Source organism: Tenrec ecaudatus, chromosome 2, assembly GCF_050624435.1.
Source record: "Tenrec ecaudatus isolate mTenEca1 chromosome 2, mTenEca1.hap1, whole genome shotgun sequence".
NCBI lineage: Eukaryota > Metazoa > Chordata > Mammalia > Afrosoricida > Tenrecidae > Tenrec > Tenrec ecaudatus.
Window position 1 is genome coordinate 71602090 of NC_134531.1, and position 24055 is coordinate 71626144.

The following is a 24055-nucleotide window of genomic DNA, read 5'->3' on the forward strand; positions in this document are numbered from 1 at the left end:
TTTCTACTCCAGTAAGGCATTGGCTGAATGTAGGTCAAACCATTCATAAACTCCCTAAACAGTGAAAGCCCTGTTCAAGCCACACCAATCCAACAGCAAAAAGGCAATTACCTTTTTGCTTGAGGACTTGGGAGACTGAGCCATCAAAATTATGCTATTTGAACAGTGATACAGAAGAACAGAGAGAAATTAAGAGAGCCTCAGAATGATGTGGGACATCGTGACACACAGATATAACAAGAATTCCCCACTTCTACTGTTAGATTTTGGTCCGTCGCCCCCCCCCCCCCCCGCCCACCAAGACTCTAAGCAGAGATTTTTGAGCTGAGTTGATTAGCCCCCTTTTCCACCCTAGGTGTTTTGGACTTAGAGCTAACTTCCAATACCTGAAATAATCAACTAGGTACAGGTTATAATTTAAAAAGTGCCTCAGTTCTGCAATCCAGAACACAAGTGACTTCTGATATAAACCTATGTGCTAGAATTCATATTATTTAATGCTACTAATTATTAGAGTTATGACTAGCCACATAGGATGGAATTACAGTAGTTCGACATTTTAACAAGCAATATAACTGTGCTGGCCCTGTATGGTGTACTGAATGGGTGACCATTAATCCCGAGAGGTTCTCATGGCTTAGGCTAACTATGAAAGTTTCCCCAAGCTCCATAGCCCTGGAAGCCTGCTCTGAGGCCTGGGCGTCATTGTACGACACGCTGTATGATGGAAAGGTAACTTCTAAACCCTAGAAAGCACCACAGGAGAAGTCATAAGGAAATGGAAGGTTTAGGAATTCTATGGGTAACAAAAACTCTGTTCTGTACAGTTATTAAAAATGGTATGTAAAACAGTATCTATCAAATTAGGCACAACAAACCCATTTTGCAGTAAAATGTATTACAAAATCAAAGTATTTATTAACACAAATGAAAACTCAGTTCTTCTCGCTTGGTCCTAGAGATTTTTGACACTTACAAACATAGTATTTGATCTGAAAACAAAAGCACCACAGTACCTTAAAATGTCCATTCATCACAGCATCATGTAGGGGGGTGATCTGGTACATTCCTCTGATATTTACATCTGCTCCACCTCTTAAGAGTTCACTTGTTACCTGATAAAAGCCTCCTGCACTAGCTTCATGGAGAGGTGTCCAACCTGTCTCACAAAAACAAATGCTATGTGTTTATTTTTGGCATATTAATGATATTTTAGGCATACCTTTAATTTCCAAGTTGCTTCTTAAAAAATATTTAGAGACAATCTCATCATGAAAATATCTTATATAAATTGGTGGATTCAATAATTTGAAGGACATATCAAATTCTCAGACTCCAAACTCTATTGTGGAACATGTATAAAATAGTAAGCTACCTGAACTTAGTCCTCATCTAGCAAATACAAAGGCTGAAAGGGCTAGTTGAAAGCTGCTTTTCTGAGGAGAAGGCAGTGGAGAAAACCCCTTAGCATTAGAGCACAGGGAAGGACTGACTGTAAGGTAATTTCCTTACCGGAGACCAGTTTGCAGAATACAGAAGTCCATTCAAATGCAGTCCCCTCTTTTTCCACCTTATTCATAAAAATCAACTAACCAGTCACAGCTGGCTTCAGGAAAAATATGGATAAATTTCTTTTTTCTATTGTTAGCCAATGGTGTAAGATACATTTATTAAATTCCAGTGAAAGTGTATGGTAGATGTTAAGATAATCAAACATTTTTATGTTTAAAATTTATTTCACTAGTTCTTTTGAGAGCTTTTCCCATAAACCAGGGTTTCTCATCAGCACTCCTGACCTCTTGGCTAGACTATTCTGTCTTGTTCTGAGTCGGGCAGGATGGTTAGCAGCACGCCTGGTTTCGACCTGCTTGATGCCAGAAGCAGCCCTTCCCCACTCCACTGAACCAACCACAAATGTCTCCAAACACAACCAAATGTCCCGTGGGGGCAAAACTATTCTATTGAGAACCACTGACATGAACTGTTAGAGAAGCTGTGTGAAATATTACAATATTAACGCTCGCTGAGAAACAGTAAAGATGTAAATGATAATCCCTAGATAAAACACTAAAAGTTGATGAACAAAGACAAAGAAACACTAAACATTCACAGAAAAAGGAACTAAAATCATATGAGGTGCATGGGAGACAATAAGTAAAATGATAGTACTAAATGCAACCATTTATATTAAATATAAATGACTAGTCACCCTAATAAAATGCCAGAGACTGTCTAAGAATATATTTTAAAAAGTAAAGCTATGCTTTCTGTAAGAAACACTTTTAAATATATAGGCACAGGCTGAAAACAGAAACACATACCACATCACGAGTAAACATTAAGATGGCTAAAATGGTATACTAAAGCTATAGAAAGAAGGACAAGGAGTCCTGGTGGTGCTGCTGTTAAGCATTCAATTGCTAAGCAACATGGAAGCAGTTTACACCCACCAGCTTCCTGGTGGGAGAAAGATGCAGCAGTGTAGGGGTTCCATGTACATTCCTGCCACAGGAGCCACTCTTCCGTGGAATACCACCACACATGACCACTCTGGTGGGGCCCATGCAGGCACTCTTTGAAGGAGAAATACAGTACGCTAACCCGCTCTGCCCAAACTACCTGGCTGACTTCCCTAGGAAATGATGGCAAAGAGCTACCTAAGCAAGAAACTACTTGAAAGCTTTCTGTTTGGGGGTTTCTTAGGCCATTTTTGCTATGCTTTCAAAGGACTCTGCTAATGCTACAAACCACTCTCCTGATCATTGTGGGTGGTAGCCCCGACTTACCAGCATACGTTGGCTGATTTACATTTCCACCTTTTTTTATACAGTGATGAACAAGATTAAAATTGTTTAGGAGAGCAGCCTTATAAAGTAAGTTCTCTCCAAAAATGTTTTTCCGATTAATACGAGAAAGAGAAATCTTATTTATCTTCTTTTTTTCTGAAATGAAAGAATAAACAAAACAAAGAAATCCTTATTTGAAAATCAAGAGGAACAAAAGTAACAGGTGAGTCCCGTCAGCACTCTGGACATAAGGTATGTTAGATCATGAAAGAGAATCTCCTTCATTGACCTAACTCTCTGGTATTTATATGTGCAAATATTATGTAATATAATCTGCCTCTTTAAAAAACAATTATGGTAAATTATGAGTCATGATAAACCCCATGAAATGTATACAAGTATAATGACTAACAGATTTTCTTAAAACTTCTGGGGAAAAGTATTACTAAGATCTAGAGATTTAATAAAATGGTATAGTATCAAAATGTCTTATATTTCCCTCCTCTGTTATAGGTAATTGTTATGAAATTGAATAAAGTGCCATGACCTCCATCTGTATATTAGTTTTGGTTTCCTAAGCCAGGAAATGCATAATTAAAGTAAATTTTTTCTGGATCACGCCTACTAAGTGTCAATTCTCCACTTCACTTCCCAGAACACTGAGACTTCTCATTTAGATTCTCCATAGCTTGTCAATTTTAATGAATGTCGCTTGTTTGGTTAATCTGAATTCCAACAGCTTTGATAAATAGCTCTTCTAATTGTGATGGGAGATAATCTGCCTTATCCTATACTCTCACAAAGGTAATAGGAAACTGTGTAAACTTTCTTAATGGACCACAACTGAACTACTTTTTTGCCTTTTACTTAACTTCTTCCATTCAGTCCCACTGTAAAAAAAAAAAAAATCATCTGCTGGACTTTTCAGTCGTCTACCTTCTCCCACCCCAGGCTACAGAACCTTCTGTTCCCAAAGTATCCATAGTCTTTTTTCCCTAAATATGTCTGTAATAGTTATACTTGCTATATAACTTATTAAAATTAAAATGTAAGCATAAAATGCAAAATTTTCTCATGAAACCTATGTGGCAGAAGACATTCACTTTGAGCAATAACTAAGTAACTGTCCTGACTTGATCTCCCACTACAAACAACTAGAACACTGTACAAGTTGTACCAGGGAGAAAATCCCCATTTTCAAATATTGGAAAACAAAATGTTGGGTCTATGGACCTTGAGTGAAGGGAAACAGCTGAGGTGAGTCCTATGACCACCCCAGCACACAGAGGCTGAGCCCAAGCAGAGCAACCTGATGTGGGTGATCCGAGGGTTTGGGTCGTAGTGGTGGCTAAAATTTATAGAGGGCAGGGCACCACAGACAAGAGACTAAAAAAACACTAAAAATTTATGTAAACGGCTCCTGGAGTAATTATCAACGTATTAAAATGCTTAAGTCTTCATGAGGAAGGCAAAATCAACCACCGAGGAAGTTTCAATTATAGGATTACGTCCCAGTTGTGCAATTAGCAAGCTGTGTGACACTGCAAAATATCCATAATCATTCATAAATTGAGAAAGTAATCATCAGTAAACTGAGAAAGTTGAGATAGGATACCCTTCTGAATCCTTTCTCGTGCCAGACTATGCTTCTATAAATGTTACATCAGTGGAGAAGCAATAAAAATAAGCTCACCAGTCGTCACTGCAAATTTGTTTCTCCTGATCCGGTGTCCGCTCTTGAGTCTAAGTGAATGCACATTCTTTGATTTGCCTTCAGTCCTTACAGCAGCATCCTGCAAGCTTAAACAGCAACTGTTTTTAAAATTCTTATACTTTTCTCTACGAACATTCATGGACGCTAACAAATATTAACTAACATTATAGAGCTCAAAGATATAGCGAGCTGCTTTCCTGAGCATGGCTGTCTGAAACAGAGATGGCTCCTGAGGTAAGTGGCGGGTGTGCCGACCATTATGGCACCTTGGGTTTCTCACCTCAAGTGAAAGTCCTGTATAAGCATGAGTATTTTCAGTCTCCCACCCTTGTACCCCTCCCCCCACCCACACACACAAGATAACACGCCACTACCCACTCCATGTATCGCTAAGCTATGGGTAGGGAATATCTGGTCTGCGGGCCACGTAAGGCTCCCCAAATCATCAATACCAGCTAACCACAAGCCTCACCAAAGAGGAGAAGTTCTCGCCATCAAATTATGGTTGAGTTGATTAAATGTCTGACCAGTGTGGTTCATAACTGATCTACATACATCCAAAAGGCCCTTGGCAAGAAAAGGGTTCCCCACCTCTGTCCTAGGGGAAAAAGAGGCAAGCCCTTTTCAAAGAGAAAGAGCTTTGATATGTAGTATGGCCCTGATTAAAAACACAGAAGTAAATAAAGCACCCCAAGCCCCCAAATTTCCTGGGTGGCCCAAACAGGAGCTTGACTACTAACCCAAAGATAAGGGAGCTCCAACTAGTCAGGTGATACCTTAGAAGGCCTGGTTACCTGGCTCCGAAAGGTCATATCCTTGAAAGCCCTTAGGAAGTACTGTTCTACCTTGCACACATGAGGTCATCAAGGACAAAATCAATTCCATGGCAACTGGTTTGGTTCCGGTACACTAACCCTGTATCTCCAGACATATGGGCCATGTGGACGTTAGTGTTATCTGGGCAAAGAGACTTGTTTCAATGACATACCTGGAATTCTTAGCCAAAGATTTGCGATTTGTTTGATGCTTACGGCTATGTACATTTGGTAAGATTTTTTCTGGCTTATTGTACACATCATTCATGTGTTTTCTAGCTTTGTTTACTTTGCGTTTTTTCAGTCTCAAAGATCTCCTTAATACACATGGAATTTCCGGATCAGAGTTATTTTCAAATGGATTAGAATCCTCCTGATTATTTAGTTGATCACAAGGGGTGACATTTTGTTGTTCCAAAGTTTGCAATTCAAATGGAGCTGGTCTTTCTGTAGTCTGGAATAAGATGCAAATACATTTACAAATAATTACAACACTTGCTAAAAAAAGTAAGTCTGTCTGATACTTTATTTTAGGTAGAAGCCTCTTAAAAGATGAAAGCATAAGGTTTCACAGACATAGGTGAATACAATAAAAAATTAGAATGTAATAAGAATGTAAGTTAAAAATGACTTTCCTCAGTATTCTTGTCTAAAATTCAAGGGCAAAACTAAGGTTAGTGTGGGTACTTAAATTTCTAGAGAATGACGGGAGATCCATAAAAACCTATATGAAATGGCTTACGTGGCCAGATCAATGGTCTATTTAGGCTGGTATTTTGGTATAGGCAGCAGCAGTTAGTGATCATTTTGTAGGACAATATGGTACATAACCTCGACAGTATTGATTTTAAAAGGTTGAGCATACTATGAATGAGTCTGACTTTCCCCTGAATAATCTATTATAGACTTAAGGTCCATAGAGGATATTTATTTTTATACATATCTAAATCTTTCCTGTGCTAATTTATAGGTTCAGATTAAAATGCTTCTCAAGACAGCAAGTTCTATATTTTATTGATCTCGTTGTTAGATGTCATCTTTGAAATGAGCATGGTTTTTCTTTCCTTCCTCTTTTTAGGATTTGCTTAAGTTTGAGCTCACTCTGGTCATACCAATTGTAATTTCCTATAATTTCATCCTGTTTCCTCTTTTGAGATCGAAATATTAAAACACTTAACCTATTTTCATGCCTTATCCCCTAGACAAGGCACCTTGGTGGCACTGTGGGTTAGGCATCGGGCTGGCTAGTCCTGTTCAGATCTAGTCCTGGAAGCCCTACACAGGGCTGCTGTAGAGTCAGAATCAACTCAATGGCAATGGGTTTGGTTTCTATGGCACGCCCCCATGATCAGTTCACTTCTATTTTTCTGGGTTTATGTTTAGCCCTATTATGTCTGTTATGAATTAGAATCAAGTTGGTGGCAGTGGATTTGGCTTTATCTGCTATGGGACCACATGGAATATTATTCCAGCTGTGTACGTTACGTAGCATGAGACCACCATTATGACATCTAAGTCTTCACGGGGTGTTCAAAGGAGCATTTTGTTAATTACCAAAAGGAAAAAAACTACCCAAATGACTGCTGTGAGTGTATTGGTTAAATAAACTATAACAAATTCATACAAGCCAACAAAAGTCATCCTGCCCCACAGGAGTTCTGGCTCCATGAGTAAGACTGACTTTCATGTCAATGGGCTTGTTCAGTTCGTTCATCTTCAGAGAAGCAGACTGCCACATATTTCTCCTATTGAGTGGCTAGTGATTTCAAAACTGTCACCTTCCAGTTAGCAGCCTAGTGATTACCCAGTGTGCCACCAGAGTTCCTATGAAGTAGAATACTATTCAGCAACTTAAAACATTTGAGCACTGTTAAAGGGTGCAATATATATCGGAATCAATTTGATGTCAGTGGGTTTGATTTGGGGCTTATAGTTGCTTACATGGAAAAATAATGAAGACATACTATTAAATTTTAAGGCAAGTTGCAAAGCATTATGTATACTATAATCACAATTTGTATAAAATTGTGTACAGAGAATATGTACACAAAAGCCTGGAGACTGATGCACCAAACTGTTCTCGTGACTATGTCTGTTGAGTGGAATTGGGAAAGGCTGTTTTGTACATTATTATGTAATATTCTAATACTTGAAATTTTAATAATGATTATTGTAATAAAGAAAAATAATGAAAAGTTTTTTATTTATGAGGGAAAAAGTTCATCTGAAAAAGGCACGTAGCAAGTGGTTGGGCTTCTAGGCACACCAGTGCAGAAATTTTAAACTCAGGGACTGTGCTACATGGAAGTGTCCTCAGACACAGAAGGACATTTTCCCTTAAGCTGCAGAATTTCCCTGCCCAGGGAAGCCAACTGCACTAACTAGAAGTTCATCTGGGGTATCCCATCTCTATTCTGCAGTCAGTGATTTTCTGAAAAGGGAACCTTCTAAAAACTCCTTTCATGCCTATGTATAAGCAAGCTGGAACCAACTGGACAGCAATGGGTTTTGGTTTTGTGGCTCCTGATTTGTTTTTCTTAGCTCTGTTGGAAAGAAGCTTAACCCCCTTTTAATTTACTTTTAACTTTTTACTGTGGAAACCTATCCATTTGAAGTCCCTGGCAATGTCGTGATTAAAGTATTCAGTTGTAAACCAAAAGGTCAGTGGTTTGAACCCACCAGTCATTCCGTGGGAGAAAGATTTAGTAGTGTGGATCCATAAAGATCTGCAGCTATGGGAACCCTATGGAGCAGTTCTGTTCTGTCCTACAGTGTTGTTGTGAATTGGAATGGACTTGATGGCAATGAGTTTGCCTTATGGGTCTAGGTCTTTAGAAACTCTACCCCAAGAAGTACACAAAAGATCGCGGAATGGTTCGAAGTCAGAAAGAATCTGCTGAGTTTGGGGGGCACTGATTGAAGAGCTGATAAAGGCTAAGTTGTGAGCTATAAAAGACTCAGACTTGCACTTACTTGATGCATTGATAGATGCTTGTCCTGTAGCTCAGCTGCCTTGGAATCTTGTTCAAATGGGAGAGTGGGACAAAAAGACTCAAAATCTCCCTCTGCGATTTGTGTGCAATCTTCATCAGTCTGAGGCATACTGGGTGCCACTGCTAGACATTCATTTCCAGCACTGAGACTACTGCCTCCCTCTATTTTGTGACAGATGGGTCCTACCGTGGCTTCTGACAATGAGTTCAGGGCTGCCAACAACTCAGCTGGCAATGCACCATCCTCTCGGTTTTCTAGTTCTTCTCTGTAATATGCCCACCAGGCATTCAAGGCAGTCTGTGTGGAACTCAGGGAGTCACTCAATGGGTTCATCAAGTCTATGGGTTCAAAATTATTCATTATTGGACATTCTCTTTCCTCCTTGTTGCTTTCTGGTAAATTTTCTAAGGAAGACACAAACGTTTCACAAGAGCTTTCTTCATCTTTGGTTGTTCCAGAAGTTATAGAAAATGTGTCTTTCTTTCCAGGCTCAGAAAATACATGTTGTGCTGTATTCCTCTCTGCTTCAATTAGCGGCATCGCTTTCACAGCAAACAGACTGGGCATTTTGCCAATGGGACCCGAGAGAAGGCTAATTACAGGAGAGTTGCTATCTTCATTTACAGCCTGTGTATTCCAAATAGAAAGTCTATCATTATACATACACAACCAAAAGGTTACAGTTTTAGAATTTATTTTGTGGTTAAGTTCTCCCCCAAAGTTTTTTCAACTCCTGTTCCTTCCATAAGCAAAAAGAATACTCTATCACTTTCCTATAGCAACAACCAATCACTAACAACTCTGAGCATGTAAGTAAATATTTAATAAATGACTAAGGGTAACATTTGCTGGAATACAGATGGCAAATTATTTATTTGGCTAAATTAAAATTGCTCATGTTAAGAGACAGAGATGGCATGGATAGTTAATTAACAAATGATATCAAAACCTCACCATCATTAATGGTTAAACATTTCCCCCTTTCTAAAAATTTATTTTAAGTTTATAAAAATGGACAGAATTAAAATTTGGATCATTTCCTATTCTTTTTAACCCCTACCTTTATATGAATATGCAAATGGGAAGTAAAGAGGACAAAGGACAGATGTGAAAGAGAAAGAGGAGAGAGAGGAAGGCACAGTCATATATAAATACTGTAAGTCCTGACATATAAATCTGGTGGTAGTTTGTTTTAAACAAAAACAAACCAGAAGTTATACTGTTAGATGACAATTATGTTTTTAAAGCCAAGACTATTCTGTCTCTCAATGTTTCCAGGGTTCGAAATATTATTGGGATTCCTTTGTTGAAGCTGTTTCAAAGTCTGTATCAGAACACCTGTGTTGTCATTTGTAAGTCCTGCAGATTCTGCTTTGGTCTGAGAAATGAAATGAAAACCACCTATTCTCTGCCCTCCTTTTCTAACTGCTACTTCACTAACTATCTTCACTCTACATTGCACACAGTTTAGAATTAGATATTTATTAGTAATACAAACTATAATGTGCTTAGGAAAATAAAGGTAGGGAGACTTCCGGGAAGATGGTGCCCATGTAGAATCACCTGTTCTGTGCTCCCATTCTTAAGACCAGAAAATCAAGAGGTAAGGCAGTCAACCCTGGGAAACCAGATGCTAGAACTCGAATCCTACTAGTCTAGGATTCATGATTCAGACCTCCCCTTCTGATTTTTGCCCATGGAGTGACTTTAACTTCACCCTACCTGCCAGAGGGCTCTCCTTATCCCCTACCAGGACCCCAGAAGGACAGAGTCCACCAATCCCCCTTCATCCTAGATCCTCAACCCACCAGCATGGTGTACTATCCCTAGACAAGACTGTTGTACAAGAGTGGGTCACAATTCCACACCCCAAGGAAAGCCTCCAAAAGCAAGCCCCAAGAGCTCAACCCAGCATTCCCTCCCTGCAAGCCAATTAATAGGCTTTCCCCCTCCCCTGCCAGGACCAAAGGGATGGTGTCGGTCCTTCCCTTCACTGTAGTTCCGCATGCAGCCTGCCAGCCTACTGTAATAAAAGATAAGTTGACACAAATTTACTTAAATCAGAGAGCAGCAACATCTGCCTATTGGAAGCCCCTGGGTCATTTCCCTCAGCATTGGGCCATCACAGATCCCCAGTTCTGCAGCGAGAAGTTGCCTGAGGTGAAGGAGAAGCAGAAAGACAGGAATACAGTTCTAGGGGATCAGGTTCAGGCTGGATAAAACCAGAAATAGATTAGACCCTCCACCCAGACTAGAAGAACCCAGACAGAGACCCACAGACCCAGGTTCCCCAACAGTGAGGATAACACAGTCTTTGAGGGGGTGAGTTGACAGGGCAGCCGAGAGGAGGAATAGTCAAGAATGCAGACCCAGTGAGCCCTAGATCCACTCGACCAATCTTGTCCCACTTCCCTGAGGGGCAGTGCAGTGCAGCCCCCATACCAGGACATGCTAAAACCTTTTAAAAATTAAAAAAACCCAACAACACGGCCATTGTAGGGCTTCACTATGTTTGCTTCTTTAACTCCTCTGGATTCTTTAACTTCTTAAGCACGCTCCTAGTTCATTATAAAAGTTTTAACATAACAAAGCAGAGAAAAACCACCAGGTTTTACAAGGAGCATCTTCTATTAGTTAGCTAGTTCAGGGACAGGAGTTGTTGATCCCATGCCTGCAAAGACCCCCATAAAGTAGGTTGGGAAGAACTCAGGTTACCATTAGACACCTATGAGGACACCCTAACTAAGCATGCTCAAATTCAAGCCTCCAAGACAGGTGGGAGGTACACCTGGGCGGTCCAAACTAGGCCCAGGCCATCGTATCATCCAGGTGGGCTTAACAATCCAATGGGTCAACCAATACCATCAACCACACCTCCCTCAGTCAGGGGGTGGACCAGAATAAAGGCAGGAAGCACACTCTGGGACTTCCTCTTATGCTCTCTTCCCCTAGTGTTCTCTTGTTTCCCATACTCTCTGGCTCCAGTCCTCTGGCCTTTCTCCTTCAACCCCTCTGTCCCTGGGATCCCTCCCCCAGTTCCACACTTGTGGGTGTGCTGTTTCAAGAGGTTTCTCGTGACCAGTTGTGAGCCCCAGCGCAGCTTCTGCACTGCTCGGCATGCTTCCCTGAAATAACATGGACTCGTTCGAGACTATAAAACCTGAAAATTCTCCTATCCTTCATAAAAACCCACTAGGATTGCAAAACGGGCTTCAAGGTGAATTCTTTCATCATGCGAAGCCAAGAATCGAGGTATTACCCACTTGAGAAACCTTACATTTCGTCTAGAAGCAAGATTTCGGACTTCCTGGGAGATGTCACTAATATAGGGACACCCCTCTGTAGTTCCCTGGGAATAATCACTGAATCTGCGAGGGAGGAGGCCAATTTGGGAGATCCGAACTGAGCACCCTGGAGAACTTTTGGCAGTTTCCCTGAAAATAACACAGCTATACTCACCACGACACATGCCCCCCTGAATTTCCCTGCAACTGAGACCTGTGCACCATGATATCTACTGTTTCCCAGCACCGGCAACACACTGAACAGGGACCACAGCACCAGGTTTCCCTGCGATATCTCCCTACAAGCATGCGCGCGAGCACGTGCGTACACACACACATAGTTTCCAACTCTATGACCAGTGCACCTCAAACCCTTAAGTTGTTCCCTCCCCCTTGCCAATGACCATGCACACCACACATGCTCCACCTGCACCCCAACACTGTGAGGAGACCCAAGATAGTCTGCCCATCTAGGGTAAGACATATCAACACAGATTTCTGGAGACCCTGGACGCTGGAGACTCCTGCAGCCAGCAGATCTGAATCCCAATAGGGACAATCTCTTTGCTGAGCCCCTGCATATTCCTATAATAACATGGGTGCAACTTGGGCCTCTTGATAGATATCCCAGCTTTCAAATTCAGCCCCAGTGAGACAGAGACCCTGCTTGAACCTGCATAATAGCTGGCTCCAGGTAGTTGTTAGACTTAGTAGCTTCTGAGAAAGAAGACACAGGATTACTTTCATACCCGAGGAACTGGACCTCAGTACATCAGGGTTACTTGGCAACCTTCAGCACCCCTGACAAGAGGGCCAGCAAACATGAGTGTCACTGACATTAGCCAGATTGCCTTCTAATCAGAGGCCCGTCCTCCATGGGTCACTAACTATAATAGCCTATATCCACCCTGGGACCGCACATAAGGAGTGAAGAATTCTGTGTTATGCAGCAATCTACTATAAAGGGGTCTTCTATTATAATCACCAATAACAGAAGGACAACACTCTCCCTTTGATAATTTCCAGGCCGAAAAGGAACTCTGGTAGATTTAATATAACCTGCAGTGACCCAACCCCCCACAACTTTAGAACCTGCTTGCTACACCTCAACAATACCCATTGCCTGCTACCTTACCAATTAAAAGCGTATCTCCCATTACCCTTTTCATCAACTTATTAAAAATTAACACACTTAACAGGAAGCCTTCCTAAGATTAATACTACTAACTAAAACATACACCTGAATAGCTATACCCTATTTTCTCCTCTTCACCCAACTAACATGTTCTCATCAATATACTTTACAGCACCTAGCTGATCCTCTAACCCACAGAACCAACCCCTCCTCCCTACAAATCACAGAAGCTGTCATAGCACGTCAGTTCATCCACAATGCAACAGATAATAGCCAACACCAACAGCTACCAAAAAAAAATCTAAGAAACAAAAATCAATAACTGAAAATGACCCAAATATAACAGTTTACACAAAAGAATCAGCCCTTGAGTTGCCAGATAGAGAATTCAATAAAATGTTGAGATTCATACAAGAATTTAAGGGATCAGGCGGTGGTGTAGTAGCACAGTGGCGGAGCACCTGCTGCTGTCACTGCCCACAGTGCCCCTTCACCTGGTGCCTCACCAGCCTGGGCAATCTCTCTGTAGCAAGCAGTGTCAGTTTTCTGTCAAAATATGAAAATTATGGAGGGGAGGTTCAAGGTGCTTGTGCTGATGGATACATGATGGTGAACAGCGTGTTAACTAAAGATCAGAAAATCAAGAGAATTTGGCTGCTAGCTGGATATCTGGAGCAGGCTGGGGATCTGAAGCAGGCCAGAGGTGTAGAGCAGAGCTCATGTCTTCTCTTGGCTAAGGATACGAAGCTAAGTCAATTTCCAAGGACATCCTTAGCTGATGGTAGCAAGGTGGTCAAACTGGCCACCCTCACATCCCCTTCAAATCCCAAACATCAACATTACATCCCTGAGGGTACAGGAAGGTGTAGGGGGAGCTGGTAGCACTGAAGACTGTATAACCCCACTTGAATAGAGTGAACAACAGAATTGTATGTAAATGGATATAGTTGATGGTATAAGATGTGGCAAAAATTACTACACAAGGGACCCTAGGATGTGGAGTAGGGGAGGGAGGGGAAGATAATAGGGAGCAGATATAAAGGAGTTCAAAAAAGAAAATATTGAGGACTTCCGGGAAGATGGCGACTAAGTAACACAAGAGGAACTCCGCAGAAATTAGCCCAGGAGAGTTGCTTAGAGGGAAATTCACCACTGCTGGATTGCAGGAGGAGCATCATAAAGATAAGTAGGCACATACCACAAGGTACTGAAGGTCCAGGGCTTTTGGCATACCACAGTGAAGGCCGGCTAGGGCTTGATCTAAGCCCGCCACTGTCTCAGCCCAAACCAGGATCATTTGGAGTCAGCCCAGGGGCTTAATCTCAACAGAGCCACAATTTGCCATAGCCTGCCTTGGGGCATGTACTAACCGCTTGCGGCTCCACAGGCAGGGATTAGGGTTCAGCAACACTGTTACATTTGTTTCCTTCTCTTCTATCCCTCCACAGTCTCAGTGGGCTGCCCAGGGGCTTTTTCTGAACACAGCCACAGCTTCCCACCCTCAGGGACTAAACCCTTGCAGCTCCAGGGGCAGGGATCAGAGCTCAGCTACATTGTTACTTTTGTTTCCTTCTCTTCTCTCTATCCCCCCCACCCCAGTCTCAGCCAGTTTACTTTTTAATTTTTTCTCTTCTTTGTCTCTTTCCTGTTCTCTCACACTCCACTGCTGGCCTCCAGGTCACTCCCTTTAGCCTAGGGTATTTACGCTTGCCCCACACCCAGCTAGGTAGCTCCACCCTGTGCAACATAGCCCAAGGCTGGTCAAAGCCCTACCAACCTCCACCAGGGAATTCCTGCTTGTGTGGCTGGGGGAGCTCCTATTTTTCCTCTGTTGTACCACATGACTGAGGGAACTTCCTCCTGCCTACTTTAGTGCCTCACAAGGCCTAAGGTAGCTCGGCCAACACTCGCCTATGTTCCAAGCTGCTGCAGGAACCTATGCCCAATCTCCACAACACAAAGCAGGCAAACCACCAGACTTCTAGGGTACTCCCCTGAGAGGGAAGTCACAGGAGGATAAAGTGGTAGGTTAATTCCATACTGAAATTAGTTGTAGGCAGTTCGAAGAAGCATTCCTACAAGTCTCCCAGAGCGAGCCAGTGCTCTTCGACTCCCTAGAAAATGGAACTTGGCTCCTCTAAAACAACGCAACACAATTAGCCATCTGCCCCAAGGAGCTCAATGAAAAAAGAGGAGAAACAAAATGCAATGGCAGAAGATGTCATGAACATAATGACATGCATAGAGGAAGCAGACATTGAGCTGTGACAGAAAGAAATTTTCAGAATGTTGCTTGGATTTATACAGGATATGAAAGAAACAGTACAGGAAAATAAAGGATGAAATTATAGAGGAGATAAAGGCCACACACCAAAGGGAAATACAGGAGCTTAGGAAGGAGATTAAAAAAACCAGTAGGAGAAACACGGACTTCGAGAATTGACTAGAGGAAGCAGAGAACCGCATCAATGACTTGGATGACAGCCAAGCAGACTTTAACAAACGCAAACAAAAATCTAACAAGATCATCAGAGAAGCTGAAGAAAACCTAAGAGCTATGTCTGATGCTATGAAGCGGAACATCATTAGAATTATTGGCTTACTGGAGGAAGAAACAACCAAGAGGTCATCTACAATAGTGAGAGAATTCCTGGAGGAAAATTTCTCCAGCTTAAGGAATGAAAACCAGGCAACCATTTAGGAGGCTGAAAGGACACAAGCTAGAGTGAATCCCAAGAAGTCACCAAGGCACATAATAGTTAAACTACCCAACTTTGAGGAAGATCCTTGCCAACCCAGTATGGGCAGAAGAACAACATTCAACAAGCATAAATAAGAGACTGCCACATAGAACAACCTCACCCAGAGGGAAACAAAGAGAAAACAGACCCCAAGATAGTATTGGCTTAAGGATGGAAGGAAGTCAAGAATGATAAACACACACACACACACACACACACACACACAAATGAGAAACGAAAGTAGGAAAACACCCAACAAAAAAGGTATAAGATGACATCACAGAGTCCGCAGATGATAATAACCATGAATATCAATGGCCTGAACTCAGGCATTAAAAGATGAGACTAACAGACTGGCTTAGAAAACACAACCCTTCAATCTGCTGCCTACAGGAGACACATCTCCAGACTAGAAAAAATAGGCCGAAAAAGAAAGGCTGGAGAAAGGCATACCATGCAAACAGCAATGTAAAAAAAAAGCAGGGGTTGCAATCCTAATTTCGGATAAAATTGTCCTCAAAGTGTAAATCATAAAGAGAGATAAGGAGAGACACTATGTAATACTCAAGGGAATAGTAGTCAAAGAACCACGAAGCATTGTAAGCATATCTTCCCCAAATGAGAGACCCGTACTCCAAAAGATGAAAAAAGAAATCAGTCTCAACAATTATACTGGGTGACTTCAATACACCACTCTCTGAGAAAGATAGATCACAGGAAAAGAAATTCAACAAGGAGACTAGAGATAGGAACACTACAAGTAGACAATTTGACCTGATAGATATTTACAGAGCTTTTCATCCAAATACAAAAAAAATCACATTCTTCTCAATCCCACATGGCACATATTCAAAGATAGACCACATGCTGGGGCATAAGGCGAATCTACATAAATGTATGCACATTGATATACAAACCTCTCTCTCTGACCGCTGTGCCATAAGGCTGGAAATCAACAAAAGGATGGCAAAGAAAACAAGAGCAAACAATTGGAGGATGAATAACTCTCTCCTGCAAAAGGAGTGCGTACTGGTGCAGATCAGAGATGAAATTAAGAAATTTCTATAAACCAACGAAAATGAGCACACGACGTACCAAAACCTATCGGACACTGGTCATCATCGATAGGCGGTCATCAGAGGAAGTTTCATAGCAATACATGCACACCTCAGAAATGAAGAGACTCATGATTGATATGCTGGTACAAAATTTACAAAAACTAGAAGCAGAGTCAGCAGGACAATCCTACTAATAGCAAAAGAAAAGAAATTATAAAAATCAGGGCTGAGAATCAGGAGAGGGAAAATAAGAAAACTATGGAAAAAAATTATGACTGCTAAAAGTTGGTTCTTTGAAAGGATAAACAGAATTGATAGACCACTGGCAAACCTAACCAAAGAAAGTAGGGAACAAATTTCAATAGCAAGAATAAGGGATGAAAGAGGGGTCATTACAACAGACACTAATGAAATCAAAAGTATAGTTACACAGTACTATGAAGGATTGTACTCCAATGAATTCAACAATTTGGAAGACATGGACAAATTCTTAAAAAACAATCCCTCCCTAGACTATCCTCAGTGGACGTCAAGAATCTCAACAGACCCATAGCAATAGAAGAAATAGAAAAGGTTATCAAGGAATTACCAACAAAAAAAAATCACCTGGACCAGATGGCTTCTGGTCGATTTAGGGAAGAACTAACAACAAGCCTACACAAACTCTTCCAGAACATAGAGGAAGACCGCAAACTCCCAAACTCCTTCTATGAAGCTAGTATAACTCTGATACCAAAACCGGGCAAGGATCCTACAAGAACCGAGAACTACAGACCAATATCCCTAATGAACATCAATGCAAAAATCCTTAACAAAATACTAGCCAACAGAATACAAAAGTATATGAAACAAATAATTTACCACAACCAAGTTGTGTCCATACCAGGAATATAGGGATGGTTCAACATACGAAAGACCATTAGTACTATTTGTCACATTGACACGAAAAACTGTAAGAACCACATGATGATATCGATAGATGTAGAAAAAGCATTCAACAACATCCAACGCCAATTCCTGTTTAAGACACTTGAGAAGATAGGAATCGAAGGAAAATTCCTCAAGACAATACAAACTATATATGAAAAACCAACATGGTAGTCAATGGAGAAAAGACTAACACAAACCCACTGAAATAGGGGACCAGACAAGGATGCCCCTTGTCCCCACTCTTATTTAATATGGTGCTGGAGGTTTTAGTTCACAGTATAAGGTAAAGAAAAGACATCAAAAGTATTTGTCTGGGGAAGGAAGAGGTGAAAATAACGTTATTTGCAGATGATATATGGAAAACCCCAAAAGCACCACAAGTGGAGTACTAGAAGCAATAGAAGAGTTTGGCAGAGTGATAGGATACAAGATCAACCAACAGAAGTCTATCGGACTGTTATACACATTGGACAAAAAGACAGAAGAGGAGATCAAAAAGGTGGTACCCTTCACAATAGCCAAACACAAATTGAAATATCTAGGGATATACCAGACTAAAAGAACAAAAGATCTATATGGGGAAAACTATAGAACACTATTATAAGCAACCAAGAGCAACCTCAACAAATGGAAGAATATTCCATGGAAGACTCAATATAGTCAAGATGTCAGTTCTCCCTAAGGCACTATATAAGTTTAATGCAATCCTGATACAATTACTCTCATATTTCTTCAAAGAAATGGAAAAACTGATTACCAACTTCATATGGACAGGGAAGCAGCCCAGAATTAGCAGAGAACTCCTCAAGAAGGAGACAGTGAGTGGGCTTTCTTTACCTGACTTTAGAACATACCATATAGCCACAGTTGACAATTTTTCCCACATCCTGTGGCATTTTTTAAAAGTCCCAATTTTTGGAAAGAATGCACAAGCTAGGGTATACGGTTTTCGGCTGCCATGTGGTTATTTCGCCAGGATATGAATTTTATGAATGGTGTCCTGCTTTACCAATGTTAAAATCTGGTCACCTTTTAACAGTGGGATAAGAGGAAATTCAATGAAACAGAGGCAAGAACTAGGAGGCAAAGGGCATTTATAGAGGTCTAAATAAAGGCATGTGCATATGTAAATATATTTATATATGATAGGGAAATAGATCTATGTGCATATATTTATAGGTTTAGTATTAAAGTAGCAGATGGACATTGGCCTCCACTCAAATGTTCCCTCATTGCAAGAATAGTTTGTTCTATTAAATTGGCATTCTATGATGCTCACCTACCCAACGCAATCACTGAAGACAAAGCGGGTGCATAAGCAAACGTGATGAAGAAAGCTGATGGTGCCCGGCTGTCAAAAGATATAGCATATGGGGTCTTAAAGGCTTGAAGGTAAGCAAGCGGCCATCTAGCTCACAACAAAGCCCACAGGGAAGAAGCACACCAGCCTGTGCGATCCACAAGGTGCCGAAGGGATCAGGTATCAGGCATTGTCAGAACAAAAAAAATCCTATCATTGTGAATGAGGTGGGGAGTGTGGAGTGGAGACCCAAATCCCATTTGTAGGCCACTGGACATCACCTTACAGAAAAATCTCGGGGAGGAGACAAGCCAGTCTGGATGCGATGTAGCAACAATTAAACATACAACGTTCCTCTAATTCCTAAATGATTCCTCTCCCCCTACTATCATGATCCCATGCTTCTTTGCCACGGAGGGTGACCCAAACCTTCATTCCTGAGGGATCTGGGTGATTGGACATCTGGTCAGGAAGGGGTTGCTGTAGTTTACCACTTACTTTAATCACAGGGCATGTTAGTACTAAGAAGTGGCCTTGGTGAATTCCTGGACTCCATATTCTTTACTTCCATTATGTAGCACCAGCCCCATTTCTCCTTGGTAACCGGGATCAATAACACCACTCAGTACAGTGACACCTTTCCTGGCCTGTTGATCCAAAGGCATGAGGAGCCCAAAGTGGCCTGCGGACTTTCTTAGCTGTCAGTTCAGTGGAATCGGTGCTGTGTTTCCATGGGAGATTTCCTTCCTTTGGAATTAGGATCTCCAAGCCTGAAGAGCATAGGGTTGCTGGGACAGGAAGCAAAAATGTTGTAAGTGGATTAATAGTGAGTGGTGCCACTCTGGCTTCCACCCCTTGGTTCTTGGACCCATGAATCCTGGCTATTGGAGGCACAGTACCATATACTGACCACTGGTTTAGAGCATATACAGCCTCTTGGAGAACACTGTCCCAGCCCCGCAAGGTGTTGTCACCTAGCTGGTGCTGTAATTGGTCTTTCGGAGTCCCTTCCATCATGCTATCAAGCCAACTGCTTCAGGATGATGAGTAACATGATATGACCAGTGGATTCAATGAGCAGAAGCCCATGGTCACACTTAATTTGCTGTGGAGTTCCTTGATCTGAGGCAATGCTATGTGGGATGCCAGTGGTTAAGGCATTCTTTAAGTCCGCGAATGGTAGTTTTGGTAGAAGTATCGTGAACAAGGAAGGCAAATCCATATCCCGATTAGGTGTCTATTCCAGTAAGAACAAAACGCTGCCCCCTCCATGTAAGGGAGCCTATGTAATCAAACTGCCACCAGGTTGCTGTGGTTGATTTCCCAGAGGAATGGTCCCAGATCTTGAACTCAAAGTTGGCTTCTGCTGCTGGCAGAGGAGCACTCAGCAGTGGCAGTGGCCAAGTCAGCCTTGGTGAGTGGAAGTGCACGTTGCTGTGCCCATGCATAACCTCCATCCCTGCCACCATGTCCACTTTGTTCATGTGCCCATTGGGCAGTGACAGAAGTGGCGGAGGAAAGAGGAAGACTAGTCTTCACAGTGTGTGTCATCTTATTCATTTGATTATTAAAGTCCTACTCTTCAGAGGTAATCCTTTGGTTAACGTTCACATGAGACACAATTATCTTTACTTATTTGAACTGTTCAGAGATGTCTATCCACATACCTCTTTCCCGTACATCTTTGTCATCAATTTTCCAATCAAGTTCTTTCCAATTCCATGACTATCCAGCCAAGCCATTAGCCACAGCCATGAAGCAGTATACAATCACATCTGGCCATTTCTCTTTCCAGGCAAACTGAAAGGCCAGGTTCAATACGCAAATTTCTACCCATTGGGAAGACTTCTATTCACCACTGTCCTTCGGGGAGATCCCAGAAAGGGGTTGTGTAGTGCTGCTGCTATCCATTTTCGAGTAGCACCTGTCCAGAGTCATCAATCAATCAAGCATGAATTTTCTGTTATCATAAGGAACTCCACAGGAGGCCATAGGTGCAGACTGGAAGAAGGAAGGTACGATGACAGGAGTGGAGACTGTGGCATTTAGATTACTTTTTCATGCAGCTTACTTGTACCTTCAGGTCCTATGCTAGTCCGATCTCGTATATACCAATTCCATTTAACAATGGAGTGTTGCTGCGCACGTCCAACTTTATGATTCCGTGGGTCAGACAATACCCAATTCATGATAGGTAGTTCAGGCCTCATGGTGACTTGGTGGCCCAAGGTGAGGCGTTCAGTCTCCACCAAGGCCCAGTAACAGGCCAACAACTGTTTTTCGAAAGGGGAATAGTTATCTGCAGAGGATGACAGAACCTTACTCCAAAATCCCACGGGTCTACTCTGTGATTAGCCAATAGGGGCCTGCCAAAGGCTCCACACTGCATCTTTATCTACAACTGACACCTCTAGCACCATCGGGTCAGCTGGATCATATGGTTGCAGTGGCAAAGTAGCTTGCAAGGCAGTCTGAACAGAGCTTTTCCTTGTTCTAGGCCCCACTCAAAATTGGTGGCCTTACATGTCACTTGATAAATAGGTCAGAGTATCACACCCAAATGTGGGGCCTCCCAAATCTGAAGAAGCCCACTAGGTGTTATGAATCCTGCTTAGTTGTTATTGTTTGGGGTGGGGGACAGATGCAGCATATCATGATATGCCCCATATCACTTCACCACTAGAAATTTTATTGAACTGGAGAGTGCCTGATTTTTATTAGGTTGATGTTTCATACTCAATCAGCATAATGTCATCAATATTAAGACCATGTGACATTTTGTGGAAGAGCCAGGCAATCAAGGTACCTTCGGACTAAATGATGGTACAGGGTAGAAGAATTGATATACCCCTGGGGGAACGTTGTGAAAGTATATTTTTCCTTTGCCAGCTGAAGGCAAACTGCTTCTGGTAGTCTTTCAAGACTGGTAGTGAGAAGAAAGTATTGGCCATATCAATAGCTACATACCAAGTATACCAGGAGCAGTATTAATTTGCTCAATCAAGGAAACTTCATCTGTAACAGCAGCTACAATTGGATTTACTATCTAGTTAAATTTATGTTAATCCACTGTCATTCTTCAAGATCCATCCGTTTTTCTTTTTTTTAACATGCCAAACAGGTGAGTTAAATGGGGATGTGGTAGGAATCACCAGCCCTGCATCCTTCATCCTCAGAGACATTTGTAATGTGAGGTCTTCAGCCAGAAAACACATGGTGTCTGAGGAAGCAGAAGACAGCTGTACCAAGAACAATGTACTATTGGCTGGTGGACAAGCAAGATCTTGCAACATCAACACTGTGTGCCATATTAAGAGACACATTATTCCACAATTCTGTGATAGCCAGTCTGTTATATTTTTATTATATTGTGTATATTAGGGTATATCTCAGAGGTGTACCACCACTGGGGTGTTTCTCTCTTTGAAGCTGTGTTGTTTCTCTGTTTTTCGGTAAACAAACCCCAGGGACGTTGAAACTATAGGGAAAGAAAACATAACAAGAGTCTGTGGAGAGGGGTGCTATCGTGTGGGAAAGCTAAGAATGGATGATGTCAAGAAGCCCAGGAAGGAAAAGTATGTCTAGAGACTGTTTATGGAAGTGTACAATTATGTTTGAAATGACTGAACTATGGAATCATGACATATTTATTAAGTCCCAAGTTACAGAATATTAAAAAAAAGGCATAGATTCAGGAATGATTTCTGGGCTCACACTAAATCATAGCTCCAGTTTAAGAACAATTAGTTCTTATATCATGGCACTGCCTGATACTCACTTTCATGAAATGATCACTGAAGATAAAGGATGCTACAGCAAAGTGGGGTGAAGAAAGTAGATGGTACCTAGCTACCAATCGGAACAGTGTCTGGGGTCATAAAAGCTTTATTCAAACAAGCAGCCATCTAAGCGAGGGGTCTACAAAGTACACACAGAAGAAGTACCGCAGCTTGTTTGATCCAAGATGAAAATTACAAAATTCAAATATGGTGAAGAGAAAAGTACTCAGGGCTAGAATTATAAACACCTAATTTGTGAAAACTCGTGGAGGACAGATCTGCAGAGTATCTAGTCACACCAAGCCACTGGAAAGGCAAGAGTCCCGAACCGTTTTATTATCAGGCAGAGATCATTGTAATCTTGATCACGATTAATCAAACATGGTATTTGGCCAGTTGATCTGAAATTGTTCTGGATGCAAGTACCTCTTAGTTGTTCCATGACAGGAATTTCTTCCCTGGTTTCTGGAATGTTGAGTGGGGGTTTCTCCCTCTCACACATTGTTTCTATTTTTGTCTTTATATTAATATTTTATCATTACCATTTTGGTACAATTTGTTTTTAATTATTTTTTATTGGGGGGTGGGTACTCTAAGATAAATGCAGTGGTGACTGTATAATTCCCCGTGATATCACTGAATAAATAAACAACTCAATTGCATGATATGGAAATTATGTACTAATAAAACTGTTGGGAAAAAGAACTTCCAGGAAGATGACCCCAATGTAGAGATACACATCTATAGTTTCCTGTGAGTGGTCGCCAGATCTGCAGATGAGGGGGGCAGTTGGGGAGAATTGGTCATAGGCCTTATGTGGAAGTACTCTGGGTTCCCCACAGATGTTTCAGCTTTACTTTCCATGACCTGGGTCACCCTGGATTCCCCCACATGGGGGAGCCAAACAGTAAGATCTCCATTGTCCCTCAGCACCAGTGACAAATAGCCAGGGCTCCCTGACCTTCCCCGGCTCACCCCATCCCCAGGAACCCTTGCTTTCCTTGTTCTCCTGCAATAACTCCCTCACATACATGTGCTCCTGTCCCGTGTTTCTTACCCCATAGATTAGTGTGCCTAATCCCTTGGGTTTCTCCCTCCCCTGGTGACTTGCCCTAGGCCCATATTTCCTTTGCCACCAGATGCCCACGTGTGTTCCCTCCCCCTCCTCACATCAAAACCCCTGAGTCTGCATGCTGCTAGCCTGCTCTTCCCAAGCCACCAACATCCCACTTGCACCATCAGGTGCTCAAGTGATCTGTGCCAGCTGCTCATGCAGACTTCTTCCCCCCTCCAGCTAAATGCCTGAGCCCGCTCCCTTACAGCCCACGGTCCCTACCACTCCCTTACAGCCCATGGTCCCTACAGCTGTCTGCCAGTGTTTGCTCCCTCCACCAAACAACTTGCCTGAGTCCAGGTGCTACCAGCCCATTATTCGTGTGTGGCAGGCCATCCTCACACAAGCTTGCTCCTGGGCTGGGAGGAGGCCCAGGAAAGACCGCCCCTTTAGGGTATTATAGGA

The 24055-nt window shown here is 42.0% G+C and overlaps 1 protein-coding gene across 1 annotated transcript in view; it reads right to left on the minus strand.

Moving 5' to 3' along the window:
* The window catches only part of ANKRD31 (ankyrin repeat domain 31), a 162357-nt gene that overhangs the window by 64203 nt on the left and 74099 nt on the right, over positions 1-24055 (minus strand). The window contains exons 7-11 of the mRNA XM_075543046.1: positions 8289-8936; positions 5489-5769; positions 4480-4586; positions 2787-2942; positions 1017-1159 (exon numbers count right to left, since the gene is read on the minus strand). Coding sequence (XP_075399161.1) covers positions 1017-1159; positions 2787-2942; positions 4480-4586; positions 5489-5769; positions 8289-8936 — 1335 coding nt within the window. The remainder of the gene's footprint in view (positions 1-1016; positions 1160-2786; positions 2943-4479; positions 4587-5488; positions 5770-8288; positions 8937-24055) is intronic.